Source organism: Motacilla alba, chromosome 19 (genome assembly GCF_015832195.1).
Source record: "Motacilla alba alba isolate MOTALB_02 chromosome 19, Motacilla_alba_V1.0_pri, whole genome shotgun sequence".
Lineage (NCBI taxonomy): Eukaryota > Metazoa > Chordata > Aves > Passeriformes > Motacillidae > Motacilla > Motacilla alba.
In genome coordinates, this window is record NC_052034.1 from 586,190 (window position 1) to 609,306 (window position 23,117).

The window sequence follows — 23,117 nt, forward strand, 5'->3', positions numbered from 1 at the left end:
ACCAGTGGTCGGAGCCGGTGGGCGGCGAAGGAGCCGCCGCTCCGCAAATCACGGAGCGCGGCGCCGCGTGACGGATGAGGAAGCCGCCGTTGCGCCCGCCCACAGCCGGCAAGCGGCCAATGGGCGGAGGAGCTCTGCTGACGGGCGGCGGCCGTGGCCAATAGCGGCTCGGGGCGGGGTGAGGTGAGGACGCGGCGCGCGCGGGGTCACCGTGGGCGCTGAGGGGGCGGCGGGCAGCGGGGTGCGAGCCGCCGTGAGGGCGGGCTGCGGGGCCTCCCACTGCCCGCTCCCGGTGCCCGCCGGCGGCTCCCTCTGTGCCCTCTCTGCTCCCGCCCGGGTCACGGTGCCCTCGGGTCTCGCTGGCTGCGGGCCGAGCCCGCTCCGTCCCTCCAGGGCCGGTCCCGCAGCACGGGGGGCCGACGGGGGCTGCCCGCGAAGGGCGTGGGGGTCTGTGGGGTTTCGGGGCCTGTTTTTCGAGTCTCTGAGGGCCGGGGAGCGGCGAATGCGGAGCGGGCAGCGGGGCTCCTGGGCTGTGGCAGCAGGTGGTGGCACCTTGTCACGCCGCGCGTGAGCTCCCCTTGGCAGGGAAGGGAAATAAACCGCTAATGAGAGGGTGTAGATGCTCCCAGCAGCGCGGCCGTGGCCCACTGCCCGAGGCAGTCCCTGCGAGGCTCCCTTCAGCGTGCTCAGAACATGCTCTGGGGGCTCACTGCGAGGTACGTGTTAACCAGGGCCAAAATATTCTTTGGTTGCTGTTCTAGTTCCCTCACGCTATCAGTCTGCATGCTTGGGGACTGCAGTGTCTTTGGGTAAAGCATCAGTGTTCCCTAAAACACAGGGGTGGGTAAAAACTCGACAGTTTTAACACCTTCCATTTTCTCATGTGAATATTAATCATCTCTGATTAATAGTTTTACCTCAGAAAAACTCTCCCAGGTTACTGGAGCCTTTCCCATGGTGGTAGAGTTAAATTACCGTGAGGGTGATAAAGAGGTTCCTTCAGGTAAGTGAGCTGAGCAGTTGAGAGGCAGTCGGGGCTGCGGGGATCTGCTCGTGCTGTGCTGGCAGAGGGCTGCCAGCCCCTCTGCTGCCCCTGGCTCCAGTCTGGGCAGGGCAAGAGCCCCGCAGAGCTGTGCCAGGACAGCTGCAGGTGTCACCAGCAGATCCCTGAGGGTCCAGTCCTGTCACCTGTCCTTTCTCTTTGTCTGTGAAAACCGGACAGCATCGGGCTCCTCTGTGAGGGGAGGAGGAGAGAGCATGAATGTGACAGCCTGTTGTGAGTCCCAAAACCTCAGTGCAAAATCTTTGCAAAAATGGGTTTGATACCTTGGGGATACTTTATAACAGTGGGGTTTGGGTAATTTTTGCCTGCTCTTTGAGGATGTAGTCAAGAAAAGTCTTGCAGGCCTGAAGATGGGTTCCTTTGTTAAAGCTATCCCTGTTGCATTTGGAAACACCGTTACTAATAGTCCAGTCTGGAATTATATCAGAATTTTGCTGTCATGTCCCAATTTTAAAAACAGAGTCTGCACTTAAGAAAAAAAAAAACAAAAAAAAAAACAAGCAAATTTTGGTTTACAGCCATTTTATATTACCTGTTGGAAGAAGAGACAGAATACTTATTTAGAGCTCACGTTTGTAGCTGTCTGGTTGAGGTTTCTGTGGGAGCTGATAACAAGCTGGGTCTGAGTATGGCACACCCCAAGGGTTCTCCTGGTTTCTGCCTCCCCTCGGCTCTGGGGAGGCGTGGTGTGGGGGAGAGGGAAGGAAGTGGGTACAAAAGGCTGTGTTGGCAGGACTGGAAGGCTTTTAAAACTCTCCCACACGTTTTCACTATGGAGTTTTCTTTTTCTCTCTTCTGCAAAACCTTTTCAAGTAGTAAAAGGGAGCAGTGGCCTGCTAATCCTTGTATGGGAAGCTGGGTTCTCAGTGTGTTTGCAGGTCAGTGTCTCAGTGCCATTAGTCAAGTCTGAGCACACAGTGTCACCTTAACTGTTTGTTCCCTTAGGTTCTCTGCTGGGTAAATAAGTGTCTTGCCTCAGAAGAGCCCTGGCAGTGTTGTTAGATGCTGTCCTGTCGGTGGGTTCCCAGCAGCAGCAGAAGTGCAGGGTTTGCAGTCCTGGCACTGGCACGTGTTTCCTGGCAGTCCTTGACCAGATCACTCCCAGCTGCAGTGCCCAGCTTCATCTGTGAAGTGCTGGTAACATCTGGGCCCCACTGTGTTGATTTCAGAGGCCCTAAACACTGCAGCCGTGCTGCTCTGTTTGCCTGGGAAGCTGCAGCAGCCCCGCTCAGTGAGGGCAAGCCTGCTGAGGGGTGCACTTATCTCGGTGCCCATATGGAGTTCTGCCAGGTGCCACCGTTGGGTGGCCCACCCAAACCAGTGTATCTTCCTTGCACACTGGCTTCATGAAGGCGTTCAGCTGCTGGCCCTGGCCTCTGTCACACTGTGAAACTTAAGAGCTCTCGGTTCAGCTGCTTTTTGGGCTCTTCATGCTGTGAAAGTTAAGGAGGACTAGATCAAGTTAAATCATAGGGAAGTGTGTGTAAGGAAAAAGCAGAAGGGTAGTAAGGAAACCATGAAACTTGCCAAGTGCTCACCTAACAGACCCTTTGTTTCCTCAGCAGAGGTCTGTTACTGCGTGTAGGAGTCAATGCTGTGCATCAGAAACACAGGGCTCACACGCGTTCATTTCTGAAAATCCACAGCTTCAAGTTTAGTATTTTCTGACTCTTGAGAGGTTTATTTTCCTCTGGGATTTGACACTTGGTTTGCAGGGGTATAATCTCTTTGACAGTGCTCTGCATGCAGGCAAGGGATGGTAGACACTTTGTAATCAGCTAGTCCTGTTTCTTTAATGCTCCTCAGCAATGTTTTAACCTTAAAATTCTACAAAAAGATTGTATCTTGAACAATATAAAATGTAATTGTCCAGTTCCAGATTAACTTGTCAGCATTTTTTTCTTGTCCCACATGACTAGCTGTGAAAACAGGACTTGAAATATCAGAGTAAGTCTTTTGATCGTGTGTTGTGTGTGAATGTCCTTCAGCATTTAGTCATGAAGGGGTTTTGTGAACCTTTAATGCAGAAAAAAACAACATTAAGTGGAACAAAGCATAATAAAATGCACAGATTTGTCTCTGATCCACAAAAGGGGTGCTCTGAGCTGCACTATTGATAATTTATCCTGTGGGTGTTTGACAAGCCCACACATACCCTGATATAACACTCTGCAGATACAGTCCTCAGCGTTCTGTAACACCCTGGAAATCTTTGATTCATAAATCCTGATGCTGGAGCCCTTAAGGTGTCAGAAGCATGGTGCTCATGCCTGTGAATCTGAGCAGGTTTGGTTAGTCAGATAAATACCACGCTCCAAATAAACTGTGATCCTAACGTGCAACAGAATAAGCAAATACACGAAATGTCATGGGATTAAAATTGCTGTTTGAGGATGTTAGCCCTTTTCTTCACATGGAATAATTTTCCAGAGTTTTTGTCTTTAAAACCTTTTCTCCATGAAACTGGAAAAGAATAAATTCCTCCATTAATAAAATTCAGAGAGGAGCAGGGGAAGAAATATTTTGGTTTAGCTTTGGTTGTGTATAAAGGTTTCTGTCCTAACTTTTGAAAGGATGGCAATATTCCTTCATCTAGGGGAAGGGCAGGATCTGCTTGTCTTGTGGAATGAGGGACAAATCCCTGCCCTGCTCAGGGCAACATTTTAATAAGATAAAGGGAAAAGAATCGAGTAATCCAAGGGAGCAGGTGAGCCATGGTGAGGCTGTCGGGCCAACAGGCAGGGTGACTCTTGAGAGCAGCGCCGTGGCAATGTGGCGCTGCCTTGGACAGCAATTAAATGATGGAATGGTGCAGCAGGGCAGCATCATGTGCCTGGGATGGGGTAGGGGACAGCTGGCGTCAGTGGCAGATGGTGTCATCCAAGACTGTGCTTCTCCCTGACGTTGGATATCAGACTCTGCGGGTACCTGCGTTGCCTCCCTGGCCCATCAGCCCCCTCTGGCTCTTGCAGAGCAGTTTTTTGTGGTGGGATCACAGCCCTGCCCCAAGTCTGTCCAGTGTGCTCCATATGCAGATATGATGGTCAGGATGAGCACTGCAGCTTGAAATCATCCCAGAAATGTCACCTCCTAAACACTGGGCTTGTGCTCTGCAGAGCTCTCTAGCCAGAAGTGTTTTCTTCTGAGAGTTCTGAAGGACTTAGCGAGTTCTTTGCTGACTGCAGCATTTAAGCATGAGCTTGGCTTTAAGTGGGAATGCTCAGGGGCTTACAGTTGGTTTGTAATAATTAGTCATTTACAAAGTTAAGCCTGATTGTTCAGTCCCTTCCTAAACACCAGTTGCAGGAGGCAGAGGGGACATCTTTCTCCCCTGCTGCTTTCTGGAGAAAGTGTCATTTCTGCAGTTCTCTCTGTTCTATATTTCTTTGCACCAGAAATGACCCTGCTGATCTTTGTCGACAGTGTTTCCTTTTATCCCTCTCCTGGCAGCTGCTCTTGCTCCATTCTGATGTTGGAACAGCAAATGAATTCCCTCTGAAGCAAATGTCAAGCCAGTAAAGATGTTGAAGCAGCAAGAAAATCGTCTCTGTCTCTGAAGACGGAATTGGAGACCTTTGTGAATGAGATGTTCTTAAAATAGCTGCACAGTGTGTTATCTTCCCTAGAAGGTGCAGAATTGAAAGCATCACCACAAGGCACTTGTCCTTGTGCGAGCAGCATCCCTAAGTGATGGGTTTTGGAGAGGGGAGAGAAGCAGGCTTCTTCCTTTTCCTCCTCTCCAGGCAAAAAGCAATGCATGATTTTAATCTCAGTGTGGTGGTATACTCAGGGTATTTCCAAGAGTTGCATCGCTGTTTGCTGCTTGTTTAAATATGTCACGTGTTGATTGACCTTGTTCTCCACGACCCGCTGTTTCTGGAGGAAGCTGGTGGCTGAAACAATGCCAAGCCACAAGTTGAGTAGAGGTGCTCTGAATTGCCCTGTCTAAGGTTCAGGGTGGCTGTGGCCCCTGTGGGGAGCAGAGATTCTCAGCTGGTGGGGTGTGCCTCAGCCTGGATAGGCTGAACTCAGCTTTGTGTCACATCATGCATGATGGATTTGAGGGTTTGGGCAGTAAAATTAATCAAGAAAAGTCTGGCACAACCTTTTGCCAGAGTCATGAATAGAATCTTTTACATTCCTGTGAATATCTGAATACTTCTATTTTTCTTCAGCTTGGTGGAAGGGGAATTGATAAGTAAAAATACTAGATGCAAAAATTAAATCACTAATTGAAGAACGGGGATTTTTATAGCAGTTTCATAATTATATTCATAACATAAGTTTAACTAGGAGAAATGTTAAAATTTTGACATCTTCAGTTTTTCATCTTTTGTGTGAAGGTGGGAATAATTAGCTGTGCTGATATAAACACAGTTTTCAGAGGTTTCTCAGTTGTCTTAAGACTCGTAATGTTTTTCCTAGTCCTGTTTTTTGACATGATAATATCTCTTTAAGGGCTTTCTTTACCAGATCAATTCCTTTCCTACCAGGAGAACTAAAGCTTTTCAGCTGTCTGTCCAATTTATCCTTCTGGACTAAATTTCTCATCTTGAGATAACCAGCAGCAACTCTCCCCTCAGGAGATTTGTATCAATTAGTTCTGCATCACTAATTCCTGTGGTATTGGGGGACCAGTGGGTCGTAAGGGAGCTGCTCTGTAAACAGCTGTGGCTGCTGGGGGTTTGTCTTGACTTTTTTTGTTCCGAGGTCGAGGTGCCATCACCGGAGCTCCTGCTCGTGCTTGCCCTGTCCTTGCCTGCGAGGCCGGGCACCGCTTCACTGCAGAGGGTGTGCAGGGCTGTTTTGGGCTCGTGCTGCCCGGTGGATTCAGGGCATGTGAGCTCTGTGCTCTCTGGCTGCAGCAGAGGCCCCGCGGCCACCCCTGGTGTCACCGGCTCCTCACATGGCTGGCCAGGTGGCAGGTGGGAACTCACTGCCACTGTTGGTAAAGGAGTGGCAGATGCAGTCTGGCAGGAAAGCAGGCTAGTCTGCAGCTGGAATGCAGGCCAGGCTTCCCCTAATCCCTCCCTTAGCCACAGAAAGGTGGCTTTAATCTATTTGTTCTGCATTTGGTTGTTTTTCCAGCACTGATCTATCTGCAAATGCCATTGCACTGTTGTCTGTTTCTATCCGTTTGCCATTAGCAGATGTGTTGGGACATGAGGCTGTTTTCAGCCACTCAGGTCTAATCCCAGCAGTGCTGTAGGATCTTGGGAATTGCTCTGCATTTATACAGAAGTAAATGATGTATAACATGTAATTTTTAAGAACCTGCTACCAGCAATCTTAGGGTTTTGTTAGGCAGCTGATTTTCTTTTTGCTGATGTTTTAGACAAAATTAATTTGGTAGGATTATTAGAGGAGGAAAATTAAAAGGACAGAATCATCCAGGAAGCTCATTAAAATGGAAACCCTGAAAAAACTGGGTAATTGGGCATTGATTCTGTCCTCCCCCCCTCACTTTATGAGCAGTATTGTATTAAAAGTAACATGTCTGCAGGATGATGCTTCAACATCTGTTACTGCTGAAACAAAATGATTTGCTTGTTTTTTCCTCTCTATATTCTTCCAACAGCTGCATGTGTAGATCTATCCTGTATATTTTTATCCCATCTAACACAGCTCCTTTCCAGGGAAAAGGCATCAAAGGGAACGGGATCCTCCCTTTGGTTTGGAGGGGGATTCTGCATTGCTCACTTGCATTAGCTCTTGGGTGACTGGCTGTGAAATGAATCGTGTGAGCGAGGACCCGGGGCTGCTCAGGAAGCCCAGGCACAGGTTTGGTGCTCTGAGATGTGTTTATGTGGAACAAAGAAGTTCACAGGCTGCTGGCTGTCTGGCTCCTGAAATATCAGTGTCACATTATGGGATTAAACCTATGCAAATAATTGTCCTTATTTTCTGTTCTCAGAGTATTTGCAGGGAAATCACATTTTTTAAAAAGTATTTCACTCTGAAGATGCTTGACAATTGTGCTGGGATCTAGATTTTTTTTTTTCTTTATAGGCTGATTCAATAAATTGATTCTAAATCTAGCTTGCTGAATGTTTGCTATTTTCAATCACTCTGGCTGTGATTATTGTGATAGTAAGCAATATACTTTCTTTGGTTTAAGTTTTGGATATTTGCTAAAATATACATAGTTGCGTGTGCCAATCTTAAAATTCAGTTTATTTACAGGTGTGACGATTTTCTTTCTCTTTGTATTTTAATAGTACATATACTAATTGCATAAAGGTTCATAGCAAGAAAATAGAAAAAGCTGGGCAATAGATTTGAAATAATATTGGGAAATATTTCCTGATCTTTAATAATGATGATGTTGTGTCTTCCAGACTTGAAAGTAAGCATGGGAAATTTAAGCATGGTAAAGCACCTGATTAAATCCAGTCCTATCCAGCAGAATTTTTGAACTTGGTTTGAAGCATGTGCATTAGTTATATTAATAACTCATAACTATTCCTTAAACCCAGCCAGTGTCAGACTGACTAAATATTAGAATTGCAAGGTAAATACTGCAGTAAATAAGATAAAGATGGGTGTTGGCTTTGTCAGTGGTTTTGACTTCTACAGTCATTTTAATGGCACTTGAAATCAGAAGAGAATGGAAATTTCAACTAATTTTTTAATATGCTGAAATGTATTAAGTTACACAAAAGAATCCATATTATAGTAATCCTGCATATATACAGGGAAAGAGTACCCAGCGTGCATGGCAGATGGTTTCAAAGGAAATCCTCGAGAGCTAGGATTAAAAAGCAATTTTCAGCAAGTTTAAAATGGGTCTCCATATTTGGGTCACAGATATTAACTCTTTCATTGCAAACAAACCAGGGAGAAGTCTGGTCAGATTATTATGGAAGTGTTTCTCCAGTGGAAGCTGAGCAGTTCCTGGGGAAGAAAGGTGTGAGCAGGGCAGTTGATTCTGCTCCTGGTCCTGTTCTCACAGCAGTGGGAAGTAGAGCTGTGGCACACAGAAACAGGGATGTAATGCAATGAATGGGATTCATCATCCCATGAACAAGCACTGGCAGCCCTCTGAAAAATAATATCTGTGTGACTTTGGAAATTTGTTTCAGTGGGCAAAAATCATGAAGACAAATGGATAAATAAGTTTTAGCGTGCTAGAAACGGCACATTTATACCTGTTTACCTTCAATAAATTATTACCAATCACTATTAAAGTGTAAAGACTTTACAGATGGCATTTCTGTATTCCTTTTGGACATGGCGAGCATGTATGATACAGGACAAATAAGAAATTGAACAGCATTATTGTTGCTCCCTCATGGACAGGAATGAACACGGGCTCCCAGGTTTTGCTCAGAAGTATGTCTGTGCCTGGAAAGTAAGCCTGTTTTCCTGAAACATGTTTTAGAGGCACACTAGAATTTAATTATCTGTTTTTAAAGGTTATATAAAATCACCAGTGGTCTGCAGCCATTGTTCCAGGCTGCAGCTCTTTGGAGGTGGCATATGAACATGCAGGAATCTTGTCACCAAGCTGATGCACAGAAGGGATTGACTGCAGGTCAGCTTTGCACTGGAGGATCACAAGAAGGCACTGGGCTTTTAGTAGATAAAAATAGGGCAGCAAGTTGGAGATTATTGGCTTTAACTAACTTACACCAGTTAGTAACTGTGTCAGGAGTGTAATTCACATTTACATCAGTGCTCTTTACACACTTTGGCAGCACAAAGGAACCTCAAGTTTGACATGAACTCTTCTTTAAAAGACACTTCCAAAGTGGAAATTCAAGTTAGACCTTAAGCACTGTTTATCAGTGCACAATGAAACAGAGCAACTGATACTGTTTCGCTGTGTTCCCAAAGCTCAGCTGGGTGTATTTGGAGTAGCTTTGGAAAGCTTTCTGAGCCCAGGTGCTTGATGCTCTGCTAAGTGAATTATAGCAGTAACTGCTGGTTTGAATATCAGCCTAAGGAGAAGTTAATTGTGTTGCTCTCTGGGTATTACATTGGCTCTGAGTTAACAGAGGACTGCACTTCTGAAAGGGCATGGTGAATGTCCTGGTGGGATAGCTAACTGCAGGTGTATCTGCTAAGTGCTAATTAACAATGCTAATGAGAGGTGCTTTCTGCAGCACTCAGCCAAGATCTTTAGCAGAGGTCCTCTGCTCTCAGAAAGGAAAATTTAGGTGATGGATGAAAACAAGGCAGCTTTTGGTGTTCAGTTCTTGTACCACAGCTAGAAAGTGCCAGTGGACTCAGGATGAGCTTTTAAAGTTGAATCTGTTCTTCTGGGTTCCTATTTCACATTGCCTATTCCAGTAAGTCTGCCTGTGAGCATCTTGATGTGGCCTTCAGAGGGCAAATATAAGTGCTGGCATTAGATACCGAAACTTGAACATCCCAAGCTGTTGTCAATCATCATATGTCACCGAGTTCTGCTGCTATTAAATATTTGGAGGAAAAAAAATCATCTGTGGCAACAGCTGTCTTTGATCCCTGTGTTTGTAAATGTGCTTGAGAGTTTTGCCTTAGATTTTTCAAAGACTCGAGTCTTTCAAAAGGAGGCAAAACAGATCAGTTCAGAGTCTCTGTCGTTATCTTCCCGGACTTTTGTTTTAAGTAGTTTTTGAAAATCTCTGTGACAGGATCTGAGATAAAACCTGATCCAGATGTCTTTGGATAGCCAGAGAAATCTGCTTGACTTCAACAAACTTAGGAGAGGTTCTAAATAAACCATTTAGTGTTGGCTTTAGAGAGCGAGTTGCTTTGCTTTACTCACTATACAATCGTGTGTTTGAGAAAAAGCAGTTTCTTGCGTGCTGTCTGTTGTTGCCTGGGTCCAATTCAGTTTTTTGTGTGCAGAATACTGTAAAGTAATTATGATGTCATTGCACAGAGTTCCGAGTGCGAGAAACGGTGCCTCTTTAAAGGAGGTAAATGCTTTCTTACCTCCAGCAACGCTTACCAGGAAATACTGAAGGGTCAGTTCTCCTCAGTCAGAATTTCTCTCTACCTAAATCTTTTTGTAGGGTATATTTTTTAAAGCTTTTCAGAGTAGATGACTGAAAGCAGCAGCCTGTTCTTGTTAAAGCCATACATTCATGTCTGATGTAACTGGTCAGATGAAAGTGAAAGCTCCCATAGGGATAAACTGAGCTGTGGATGGGCTTCTCAGCACTGCTTTATTAATGGCACTTCAAGGAGCGAGTTGAGGAGAAACAGATAATGAAAATTGATTCTTCTCTGCAGGTCTCTTGCTTACTTCTGGACTTGGACAGGCCTAATCTGTGAAGATAATTAAAGTTCCTCCACTGTGGATGCTGTAAGTGAATTTTTCATTGTGTGTCTTGTATCTGGTTGAGAATATGCACCTGAAGTCTCAGCATTGACCAAAATATCATGTAGAGAGGCCAGAGGGCTGAAAAAACTTGTGAATGAAGAATGTTCTCATTGGCAGCAGTGACACAGGGTGGTGGCAGTTGAGTTCCAGGTGCCATGATAACATAGTGGGATGTTTCCAATACCTTTTACTATTCAATAGACTTCTCCCAGAAGAGGCCTGTCCACTTTAAAACCTGTCCCTGTGGCAGCAGGGTCTTTGGAGCATATGGGACAATGCCCTCCCTAGAGCAGGGAATGGGCTGTAGCTGGCACTGCAGGAAGGAGAGGATGTGTAGGAGGCTGGGAACAGAATTCCATGGCTTTGACCTTGTTGCAGCATCTCTTTGGGATCCACAGGACACGGCTCTCTGCGGGTTAATTATCACAAGTGGGGGGAATGACACATTTCTTATTCCTGCAAGAATGTCTTTAAAACACCTGATATTCTTCCACCAGTGAAAGCATGCAAAGAGCTCTTCAGATCCCCATTTTCTCCCCAAAGCTGTGGGAACAATTTCCTGGCTTGTAGAACAAAGAAGTTGGACCAGATGACATAGCCAACATCTGCACCTGGCTCACGGAGGAAGCGAATGTTTGGCATAGAGGCTGAGCTCCCTTCTGCCAAGAGAGCCGTGCCGATGCCGTTGTTCAGGGATGAAGATGGCAAAATGTCTTTTCCTTCCTTATTGGCTCACCAAAGCAATTTTATTGGTCTGTCAGAGTAAAAAAATTTTGGGGAAGGAAAATGTCTTTACTTTTAAATATCAGAGTTTAGTCAACGGTTAATCAAATGCTGCCTAACCAACCCCGTTAAGATTTTGATGGTGTATCACTTCAGTTCCGATGGCAGACACATCACATATGGGTTGCCATTTTGATGGCTTTGAATGGTAATCTGACCCATAAAAACTGAAGCATAATATGCGAACTGATTTTTTTCTGGCCTGCCCTGTTCTTGGTGCCATCTGTGTTAGGATGGAAACGAGCCTGCTCAAAACGTGGGCTGCCGGTTTTGAGCTGATCACAGATGGGTTTGAAAGAATAGCCTTGTGTGCACAAGGAGAGGGAAGATGCTCCTGAGCAGGAAGTTTCACTTGAAACCATATTATGTCTGCTAAATCCTGTGGCCTTTCCAGACCTTTCCCTGAATTCTTCATATGGATTAAGTAAACTAAATTTACCTTCTAAATACCAAGAAAACCCCCACAACTTCTAAATATTGCTCTCCTTCCACTACTGTGTTCTACTGCTGTCATCAATAATGGAACAGAGTACAGAAAGCTGACATTACCTGACCCTGTCAGGTATTTTCTGTGCATCTGTTCAGCAAAACTGGACACAGTAATTCATGAGTTTTGTAGATTGATTTTAATCTGTAGTGTGAATCCTGTTGAACTTACAGGATTCAGGCTGCTGTTTCTGGATTTCTGTCTTTGACAATTAACAAAACTCTGTGTTGTAGGTGAAGATGAGTACCTGTCTTCTGCTGTTGCATCTCAGATCAAAAATTCAGATATTGAAGTGCCTGATTCTCACTGTGGTCAATGAGATCTTGGTTTTCTTCTCATGTTGAGAGAGCCTGTGCTCTAACGTTAGAGATTGACTGGCCTTCTCTTACGTGGAACCACAAGTGTCCTGGTGCTATTTATAATCCCAAGAAACACATGAAATAATTTTCACTGGTTAGGAATATGGTGTAGAGAACTCTGATTTCTCTTTTTATTCTCTTTAAATCAATGACATTGTCTGAGTGACCGTTTCTTTGTCAGAAAGGAAGCCTGTAGAAGGCAGCAGTCATTGATGAGTTTCACGGTCGTGACACACTTGAACATCCCTCTTAAGACATCTTGAAGCCTTTTATTTCCAGGCTAAATAAACACCAATTTCAGCAATGTCTCATCTACTCCCTTTAATTACTGCTGCTGAGAGAAAGTTTCTGCCAATGCAAATGTGCTATTTTGTCATGTCACATCAAATTGCATCAGCCTTATATTTAGGAACAAAAAGAGGGGGAGGCTGAGACAGGATGTGGCTACAAATGGAACCAAAGGGTTTTCTTAAATACAGGCTGAAAATAGACAATCGAGGCAGTGATGCTTTTTCAAGCACAAATCCATGAAAGGGAAGATGAAGGCTGTGACGGCAGAGCAGGGCTGGGGGTGGGCAGAGGGAGTTCTGGGGGAGGCGGGTGCTGGCAGGGAGGGGCTGCTGAGCTCCTCACTTACGCAGGCCCCCCTGTGTGTCAGAGGGCCATGAGGTGCACGGGGTTCTGTGAGCCCACAGCTCGTTCCTGTGCTGGCTGAAGGAGGGGAGCTGTGCTTCCCTGCCTGCCCCTTCCCGAGGATGTCTCCCCGTGCAGCAATAACTCAGCTCTCTGAACGAAAGAAATCATAGGAAACAGGCATAGACAGAGTTGGAGTGGCTGTCCAGAGAAGGGTCAGAGCCTTTGAAAAATCCCTCACGCCACTTTAAAATGTGGTGTCTCTACAGAAATAGTATTTTCTAAAACTTGTTCTTTAAAAAACAGCATCTTCCCCATGGGAAACCCTTTTTGCCCCCTTAGTATTGGGCACAAAAGGATCTGTTGAAAACAAATGCATAAATTATGGATGTAATGGAGCTTGCTTTAAACTGATGAGTCTGATCAGAGCCTGGTGGCAATTAAATCGAGTTCTGAAAGATCAGCTGTGTTTGAGAACCAGCAGAACTCAGGGAGGAAGTGATCTGGGGGCGTGTGAGCAGCACCTACTTAGCAAATTGGAAAAATATTATTCATTTCTTGCATCTAAGTACTTGGAATCTCTCTTCAGAAGCAATTGGTGATGATAGAGGTAATATTTTTATTCTTGTCACCAAGGATAATAAAAATGCAGTAGAAGCTTGAAAACTTGTGTATTTACAGCATCGTGACAGGGGTAAGTCAAGCAGCATTTCAGGCTGAAGCCAGAGAGCAAAGGCACCCAGGTCCCCGTGGCTGGATGTCACTGGTCCTGGTTTCACAGAGTGGTGCTGCCAGTTGTTCAATTCCTTACAACGGGCAAGTACTGCCCGTAGTGCTAAATCCGTGCACACAGTGCCCCTGGAGGGGAAGAAAGCAAGGAAAGTTTACCTGGGCCTTTGCAGCCCCACCTGCAGCGTGTGGGGTCTGTGCCGGGCTGCACGGGGCAGGGGCAGCCTCGGGGCTGTGCCGGGCCTGGGGTGCTCTCCCTGGCTGGGCTCGGGGTGCTGAAGGCTTTGTCTGGCCCTGAAACAGGCCAGGGGTGCTTCCTGCAGGGTGAGGCAGCAGGGCTCAGTCCTGGGGCATTCCAGTGATGCTTCCAGCAATAATTTGCATAGAATTCTTTGGGTTTCATTGTCATTTAACCCACCTCCCGAGACTTAACCACATCTGATTTTTGCTTCCACTGACATTTTCTTTTCTTTTTGAACACATAAGCATTAAAAAACCCTCAGTAAAAATGTGTGTGTTTTCATAGCAGGGAAGGCATTTCTGTAATACTCTTTCAAAGCAAATCACAGAAATATTAAATAGGGGAGGAAAAAGATAGATGTTTGGTTTTTATAGTTGGGGTTTGTTTATTTTGAACTGAATAAGTCTGAAAATACTAGATAAAAAGTGCAGAGCACATGAAAAGACTCCATAAGCCGCATCCTCCAGATTGTTCCTCAAAAAAAACACCCAACTGACAACAGTACAACAGAAAAGTGTTCTTAATTAACATCTTCAGTTAAGGGAGAAGCATTGTGGATCTCTTAAATGTATTATTAAATCTTCATTGTTTAGGTAATTGGATGGGGACAGACACTTGTGCTGAGTGCTTTGTCAAATTCATCAGGGCCTGCTGTAATTCTAGTGCACTTGCTGGATTTCACAGCTATTTGTCGGGGTATGGGTGTAATTTGGAGGGTTGAGTGAAGCCAGATGACTGTAATGAACTCATTTTGTGTCTTTGACTCAGTTTGGGGGGAAAAAAATGCTATTAATAGGGTATTTTGTATTGTTAAGACTTCTGTTCTTCCTGTCTCTCAAAGTTTCTCTGGGTCGTTGTCTTTGCTTCATCACCGATAATTATATCAAATTAATTCAGCATAATTGAGTTAATTATTAGCACTGGAGGTTACCACCAGGACTCCCATTGAACCAAAGCTTTTATCCCCCTTTCCCTGAGGTTTCACCAGATGTAAACAAACCAGAATCATGGGTGAAACCTAAGGCAGCTCCATTTCCATCAAATGCTTTTACCACTCAGAATTGTCCTGCCACGCTCATTCACTCAGATGAGTATTGATAAATGCAAAGGGAAAAGAGTTCTCTCTCCCCCCTTCATCTCTGCCAGAGCTCTAAATTGATGTAGTTACTCAGTGGAGTTGGTGTGCTGTGTGTAATCAGTTCAGAGTGAGCCCTGTACCCCCGAGAGCAAAATCAGTTCAGAGTGAGCCCTGAACCCCCAAGAGCAAAATCAGTTCAGGGTGAGCCCTGTACCCCCGAGAGCACATGTCCTGCAGGGTTCTGGGGATGTCTGTACTTGTGAGAGCTTCTGGCTGCCCACACCTTCCTTTTCCTTAGATTGCCTTTGAGCTAGACTAGGCCTTGCAGAGTGACACTGAAGTTTTGGGGAAAACTTGAGCTGTGGCTTTAAGAGCGCAGAAGTGTCCCGAAGACATGGCGGGATCTGCCCCTGATTAGCTGTTGGTATGGAAACAATCCCTGATTAGTGAGCTGGGCCAATCCCCCTAAGAGGCTAAAGGCTCCCAGACTTACACGTCCTGTAATAGTGCTGCTTATAAACACTGCTCCCAGGAACGTGGATTCTGCTCAGTGTGGTGGGGCAGATTCATCCGTGGTCTAATTCCACCACAGACAGGGTTTATGCAGGAAAGGGGTTGGCTCAGATTATTACTGTGATTCAGAGTGAAGGATTGGCAGATGCTAAATTTCAGCAGGTGTGGATTTGGAATAATAGACATTGAGTTGTTCCTGACACTGCTGTGAAGGATAATGTGAATTGGGAAGGACAATTCCAGGATGAGGTGTAGGTCCCAGGGCAGGGCACAAGCCCCACCATCACCATCCAGGGATTATGTGCACAGTCAGGGCTGGAAGGGATGTGCTGGGGCAGCAGGAAAAGGAGAGGTCACGCTGCACAGGGTTTATTCCCTTGTGGGCTGGGTGGGATGGTTGCAACTCTTGCACTTTCCTAAGAAGAGCTCCTTCTGCACTGACAGCTCCTTGTTTTACTGTCTTGACTTTTTCTTGAAAAAATTATAAAGTTGAATTGCATGAGCAAAGTAAGCATGTGTTAAAGAATAATGGTAAAATAAACTTCACTCAATTTCAGTCCTTCCTGAGCAGTGAGAAACCACTACAAAACCTTATGTAAGACTTACTGTTCTTCCCATGCTTGTTTGAGCCACAGCCCATAGAGCTAATGTGGTCATTAATCTGACAGCATGGTTTTGCCCTTCAAAGGCACCTCCATGCCTTATGCTGCCAGCTGGGTATCTGTCTGTCAGGAGCAGTTGTGGCGGCTTATTTGGTGCCCAGTTGGATGTTTCAGAAGGTGAATCAACCTCAGCCAGAAAGCTGTTGCACTAACTACATGAAGTAGTTGGGAGAATGACAATTGCTGAACTGGAACTAAGCATTGGATCATTTCAAAATACAATCTTTACAAAAAAAGGAATGAACAGGCGGTTTTGGCTTAAAGTTGATAACTCAATTCCTATTCAGGCATGATCCCAAAGGTAAATACGTACAGATTTGGCCACTGTGAACAAAATTAATTTTGTTCAGTTGAACTGAGCAATTCAGAGCTGAGAAGAAAAAGTTCTTTTGAGACCGTGCCTTGCAGAATTTCCTTTAAGCCCCAAAAATCATATTCAGGAGAAAGAAGTGGAGAAGTTTGAATTGCACCTAAACCAGGAAGGTTCCTGTCCCTCACTAGTGAGTATGCACCAAAGAATGTTACTCTAATTAGTCTGATCATGCTTATTAATTATACAGAACAAGGTAATCTGGCCTCAGCATGGGCAGCATGTTTCCTCATTGGTGTAGGATTGCAAAAGCCTGAGTGGTTTATTTGCAGTATTGCATGTCTGTGCTGTGTGATACCAAACCAGGGCATAAAGTAAGGCATCTGCCCTGTGGCTTTGGTTAATTTATACAAGTAGTCATTAGGCCCAGCTCTAGCACTCTCTGTCATTCTCAAGTTTTATCAATTACAATTCTATATTTTGTATTTATATTACATTTACAATTTATTATGTTTTCTATGTTTATTATTAATAAGTTTATTACATTTCTAAACTGGTGACATTGTTGAATAGCATTAGGCCTGATCCTGATGCTGTAGAACTGCATGAAGGGTGTCCTAGCAGTGATGATTCCTTGTCAACAGAGATCTTCAGGATCTCATTTGCCAGTTCTTAACCCTTCATGTGCTCTACAAATACTGTGTAAAGCGAACTTTACACCTCAGGGCTGTGCCCCCCAAATGGTTCTGCAGAGCCACCTGACATTGCTTCTGCCTCATGCATCAATCAAAGCATAAAGGGCAGAGGAGCAGAAACAGAAGTGAACAGGCCTGGCTGCCATCACTCATGCAGGGGACTTTGCATCCCGTGTTTAGAAAGGACAAAACCCCAACAATGCCCGGCCCCGGCTCGTCAGAAGCGATCACATCAGCGCCGCGACCTCAATGAGAGCCAGCGAGACGTGGCTGCTGGGAGTGACTGCAGCATTGTCCCTGCTCACCCACACAGCAGGGCTGGGCTGCGGGGCAGCCGTGCCTGGGGCTGCCGAGCCTTCCGAGCCTCTCAGTGCCTGTGAGCAGCCAGGGGCGGATGGACAGACAGACGTGGGCCGGTTTGCCTGGGGCAGCAGAGCCCCTCACGCTGCCCTGGACCTGCCAGGCGCTCCCGTGACCCACTGGGGACTGAGGGGACGTGTGGCAGTGTCACAGGCAGCGAGGGCAGCTGTGTCCCAGAGTGGGGAGTTCTGTCCCTGCTGCAGGCACTCGGGGCTGGACTCACAGGCCTGAAGCTGGGAAGCCTGGAAGGGAGGACAGATGTGACCAAAGAGGAAGAACCTTCTGGGTAGCAGCAGTTCACTTGGGTGCCTTCCTGGACTGGTGTCACAGCATGAACTAAGATGTTTTGTGGTTAAAGAGGTTTCAAAAGGCTTCAAATTTCTTAGTTATTTTGGCATTCTTATTTTTCCTGAGATCATGAGGTTTGATGAGGATGGGGAATCATAAATTCCTGAGTTAAGACTTCTGAGGGTGTAATACTTCAAAGTAGTAAAACACATCTCTAGCCTGTCTGCTGGGGAAAGAGAGGGCTGAGCAGGAGGGAGGAGCCAACCTGTAAACAGCAACAGCTCAGGTAACTCTCGCAGTCCTTTAATTAACACTGCTAGTCTCTGGAGCCCAGCTTTGGTGGCTGTTTAACTAGTTAGGGGGGATTGGGATGATGACTGTTGAACTGTGGGGATTTGCTTGAAAAACACAATAGCAGGAAAAAGAAGTAAACTGAGAGCAGTGGCATAGTGTCATCTTAGCTTCATCAGGTTCTGCTGTGCACGGGGTCAATTGCCAAAGCTGCTAAGGCAGAGTGAAGATTAATTTGCTTTGGTCAGCCTTTGCTTCACTATCTGAATATCATTATCAGGAATGTAAATGATTATGCAATGCAGAGAAATGCCACAATAGTCTCAGTGTCTCCTTTTATACTTGTCTCTTTGTGAACGAGGCTTTATCTAAATGCAAATGTGATTTCAGCCTTCTGATTAGGACATTATACAGTCATCCATTCCAGAAAAGCACAATTAGTGGATTATTTTATTTCTGACTCAACAGTTCTTGGTGTAGATAGTTTGTTTGTTGTGCTGTGCACGATATTTAAGTTACCAGAGGGAGATTTACATTATTAGTCAGGATTATAGCCAGATTTTGTGAGGTTGAGGGGTTTTGCGTGGCAGATAAAACTGGTAACATTTGTGGGATTCAAGGGGAGATGTTTTCAGAACAAAAGGCAACAGTGCAGATTCTTACTGTGCTTCATTGTCCTCCTTGTGCCAAGGAAGGGGCAAATCACAGTAGAGGCTGTGCAGATTCTCCAGGGCATCGGGAGCACAGGAGCAGAGGGTGGCTTACCTGTTGTCAGGATCTTGTCCCTGTTGAGGTGAGCTTGTACAGGGCACCAGTATCTTAGAACTCCACAATGGGCAGGTCGTGAGATTATTTATTATTAAACAGCCACTTTACCAAAACAGCCATGAAGTTTTTCCATGTGCTGTGGTAGATTTCCAGTGAAGTTTTCAGCGGATGAAGTTACATCCTAAGGAAAACATAGATCTTTAGTGACAAACTTCCCTGTGAAGCTTGCCCATATCACAGCATTTGTAGCATTTTTGGAACTGTGAATCTGTCAGAACTCAGGTGGTTTGTTTTTTTAATTTGAATATGAGAGCCTCATAGAAGTTTAAGTTTGATAATAGATGGGGTAAAAATTTCCATCTTCAAACCTTTTAGAAAGTCCAGTATTTATGAAAGGTGAAGGATGAAAAAAATTATCCGTGCAAATGTATTTGTCACACAATTTGAATTCAACAGCTCATCATTTTCCTATGAAAAATTACTGCAGTGGAAAATTCCTAATTATCTATAGTGAAACATTTTCAATTCCATTGATCAGCTTCATCTTTCCATATCCATATGTTTCCATGACTGGTTCCTTCCTCTCTCCCAGAGCTGCTTTTCTGTGTGCTGGAGCAAGCTGTCCTGGACAGTCCCAGCACATGAGGGATCTTTGCATTTGTGACAGGAAATCTATTGCACCACTTAGGTTTAATTAGAGCACAGTGACATATGATGAGTTTACACATCAAAGCCTAGAAACAACTTCACAAGTTGGCTCTGGTCCCAAAGTGTATTTTGGGATCTGTATTGAATTTTGGGATGTTTCACTGTATTAAGTGGGAATATGTGGAATGCAGGGTTGGGTCAGTGGAATTATACAAATTCTTACCAGCCAAGAATATAGCCCAAAAAACGTGTGTGAAGTTAAATTTGGGTTCAGATCAATTTGAATCCAACTACATATGCCAGTTTTCTCTGTTGGATGATAAAAACTTCTCTCTCTCATGGAGAGAAGGGCAGGGAATAATTCAGTCTATATGTTAGGAGTCACATTTTGGAGTTGCTTATCTTTCTGCTGCTTGTAGGGGAAGCGGGGATCTCTCAGCTGACTGTCAGGTGTGTAATCACCTCCCCTGCTTGAATGCCAAAGTGAAATTAATCCAAACCAAACATGCATGGAGCTGATGCCCAGCATAGGTTTCACTGAAAGAGAAAAGGATATTTTACAGAAAAAAACATGGGAAGGAAACAAGAGATGAATGTGTTGAAGCTTGGCAGTATTTGGACGCCTTTATGATGGGCATTTATAGGTGCAGGGAGAGGAGATTTTCCCCACTGCAACAAGATTTGGTCTATGCAAATATACAGCCCATGTAATAGCTGTTGTGGTGTACTCTGAAATACATTCGGCTAAAGGACTCAAATTACTTAAGAAAAAGGAAAAAAATATTTCAAATAATGAGTAGGTATCATAATGGATGCTAAAACAATGGCATGCACCTACTTCATTATTCAGTTGTTTGTTTATTTCTATTCTTAAGAGTAATGATGTAAAAAGTGCCTTTTTCCAAATGTTAATTTAGTTCTTTGCAGATGGCAACCATCTGTTAAATGACAAGGCACTTACAGTCTTTGATTAGCACTTTATAGGACTTGGACGGACTTACTGTTACACATGTAAATATAGTTATGGAAGTGAAACTTGGTAGATTTGTTCTTTTCCTGTTGCTGTTACCAATACATGTAAAATTTCAAACCTAACAATGTTTCTTTCTGTCTTCTCCCGTATTTATCCATGTTGTTCCAGCTGAAGCCTTGAAATTCTTGACAGAATGACAAAACAGGAAATACTGTTAAATTCCAGCAGCATTTGTAGCCATTATGAGCGTCCCCATTCTATAAAGACACCATGTGGATGAGCTCCTAGGGATGCTCGAGGAAAGCACTGGGAGTTTGAAGGGCTTTAAGGATCCTGGCTGTGGGCTGATCCAGGTTTGGGCACTCAGCGACAGTCACCCGGCAGCCTGTCTGTAAACACTGTGTCTCACGGGGCTGCTCTCACCCCCGAGTGATCCTCTGGGGTGAGCTCTGCCCGTTGTGCTTTCCTCCCTCGAGCAGTGACAGCCAGCCCCGCCTGTCCATAAACTCGGCAGTTCTCTCTCATTTCGGGTCGGGCTTGATTCTAAGGTGTCTGCGGGTTCCGCTGCCCAGCTCGGCGTGCCGGCCGCGTTCTCGCTGCGTGCTGTGGCTGGGTGTTCGTTCCGTGCCGCGGTGCCGCTGACGGTGCTGTGCTTCGCTGTGTTGCAGAGCCGCGGCCATGGCCCCGCTGCCGGAGGCGGAGCTGGTGCGCAGCTCGGTGCAGCTGTACCGGTACCTGCTGCGCTGCTGCCGCCGCCTGCCCGCGGGCCCCGTGCGGCAGCACTACCGACACGCCATCCGCCAGGTGCGTCCCGGGGCTCTCCTGCCGCTGAACCAACCCAAACTGCCCCCCTGCGGCCTTGAGACCTTGGTGCGTCTGAAGGGCTGTAGTGGGGCTGCGTGAAGGACCATTGCTTTTTGTTTGCTTTGAATCTGAAACCTATTTTTCTTGGCTTTCATCTCTAATTCCTGTGTTAGTCAAGAGAGTGAACAGTCATTACTTACTCCATAAACACATATTTTATGGTGAAACCTACTGGTTCCATGTCAGTCATTTATATATCCCCCCCACCGGGTTAAATCTCATCTGACTGTTCATATTCTATACTTCATATGGAAGTAATGTCATGCCTTTGATCACATCTGTTGTCCTCTTTCTAGTTTTGACATACCAGACAATTTCAATTGTTCTGAATTGAAGTTCTCTGGGGTTTTTCTTGTTGATGTATGAAAGGAGTAAAATACTTAACATGAAATTCCATATGACCAGATTTGTTATGGAAAGAGGATGGCCAGGTGTTACAATGTGCAGATTTACCCTTTTAGACCAACACTTTATTTGCAACAAATATTTTTCTGATATTTCAATGCTATCTTTATTTTGACAACTGTTGTGTTGACAAGTCAGTGACGCTTGGAATGTTGCAGAGTTTCAAAGTCCATGCTGATGAAGACGATCCTGAGCGAATCCAGCAGATCATTAAGAGAGCCATTGAAGATGCTGACTGGGTGATGAATAAAGTAAGTGCTTCGGGTTGTCTGCATTTTGGTTTCAGAGCAAAGAAGAAAATATTTAAAAGCAAGTTCTGAATAGCGAATTGTTGTCCTGGATGTTGAAGTGTCTGGGTGAAAGGAAATACCCAGCCAGAAGGATCTGTGATTGGCACTTTTTGTTTAAAAATTCTCTTAGTCAGTATAGACTAATGGTGGGGTTTTTTCAGAACCAGTAACAATTTAGGTTGGTCTCTGTATAAGTCTTCGTTTCAGTGTAGAACTCTATTAAATATCAGCAGTGGTGGCTAGTATCACTCTATTGCAGGAGAAAAAATTAAAATACAGCATTTTGCAAGCCACATCTTGCTGTGCATCATCTGCTTTCCTAACAGCATCTACCCTCAGACAGTTTACATGAACTGCTGTTGCTTTTCCTCAGACCTTGCCCATGGCTGCAGAGATCGGGGACAGACCACGCAGGGGCACAGCTGTGCTGCTGGGCTCCCCTGTGCACAGTTGTCACCCAGAGGATCTGCCCCTGTGCTGTCAGACTGCTTTCTCAGATGAAAGGATGAGATGGTTTCCATTAGACAGCTGAGAGTCACCTGTGCTTCCTGGGATTTCAGCCTGGCTGGGCAGTGTGATACCTTAACATGGTGTGTAATGAAACAAGTCAAAAGTTCAACTTTCTCTCTAAATATCTGATTTAATTTACTAAGTGACTGTTAAGTCCTTCTCTCTGCCAGTCCATGAAATCCAAATGAGAATTGTTACGGGAGCAAGCACAGATTAGTCCCAGATTATGATATTTTAGCAGTAACCAAATCCCAGCAGGTACAATCTAGTCAATAACTGTGCCTGATTTATTGTTTTGTACTGCAAAGGGAAAGCCTACCAAATTTCAATCTAACTTAAAGAAAATGGACATAAATGTATGTGGACCATGAAGAAGAGTTGTAAATCCTTGTTGGTATGAACTTTTACTTAGTTATGATGTCCTCTTTCCCACAAAAAAAAATTCTTTTTTTTTTTTCAGTATAAAAACCAGGAGTAGAAGAGGAAGGATGAAACCAAGGAGGACATTGGTAAACATCCTTAGAGGACTTGCAGTCAAGCCCAGCACTATATTAGAATTATTGCCTGAAATTTTGTCTTGGATAATATAAATACAATAATTTATATTTCACTGGGATGTCATGAAGCTAAATTAATAATGCTGAAGAAATTTAATTTTGTAAATTGCTTTGTATAATCACGAACTTCTAAGTTAAAGCCCAAGCTTGCCTAACGTTTGAGTAACTTACTCCATTATACTGTTAGGCCTGGATCAACCCTAGCAGTGTGTGATAATGCTGGTTCTGCTGGTTCTTTGGGGACAAGGTTTCCCTGCATCAGTCACCGAGGATTTGGGGACTGGTGCTGGTTCTCTG

The 23,117-nt window shown here is 44.8% G+C and overlaps 1 protein-coding gene across 3 annotated transcripts; it reads left to right on the forward strand.

The window, feature by feature from the left end:
- LYRM9 (LYR motif containing 9) lies at positions 1 to 22,917 on the forward strand. Of its 3 annotated transcripts, none has more exons than XM_038158201.1 (5): positions 1 to 183; positions 10,286 to 10,358; positions 20,863 to 21,064; positions 21,622 to 21,714; positions 22,724 to 22,917. In XM_038158201.1, exons 2-5 carry the CDS (start codon positions 10,354 to 10,356, stop codon positions 22,739 to 22,741), a joined length of 318 nt encoding a protein of 105 aa, XP_038014129.1. In that variant the 5' UTR covers positions 1 to 183; positions 10,286 to 10,353; the 3' UTR covers positions 22,742 to 22,917. The 3 variants fall into 3 exon arrangements, with proteins under 3 accessions (XP_038014129.1, XP_038014128.1, XP_038014130.1); XM_038158200.1 differs by lacking the exon at positions 1 to 183 and adding an exon at positions 190 to 716; XM_038158202.1 differs by lacking the exon at positions 1 to 183 and adding an exon at positions 190 to 716 and having other exon boundaries at positions 20,863 to 20,998.
- The last annotated feature ends 200 nt before the right edge of the window (positions 22,918 to 23,117 follow it).

What these genes read in the sequence shown, in the direction of transcription:
- LYRM9 (XM_038158201.1), top strand. An exon ending in CCTGCGGCCTTGAGACCTTG is followed by an intron (nt 21,065 to 21,621) that starts GTGCGTCTGAAG and finishes GGAATGTTGCAG; the next exon opens with AGTTTCAAAGTCCATGCTGA.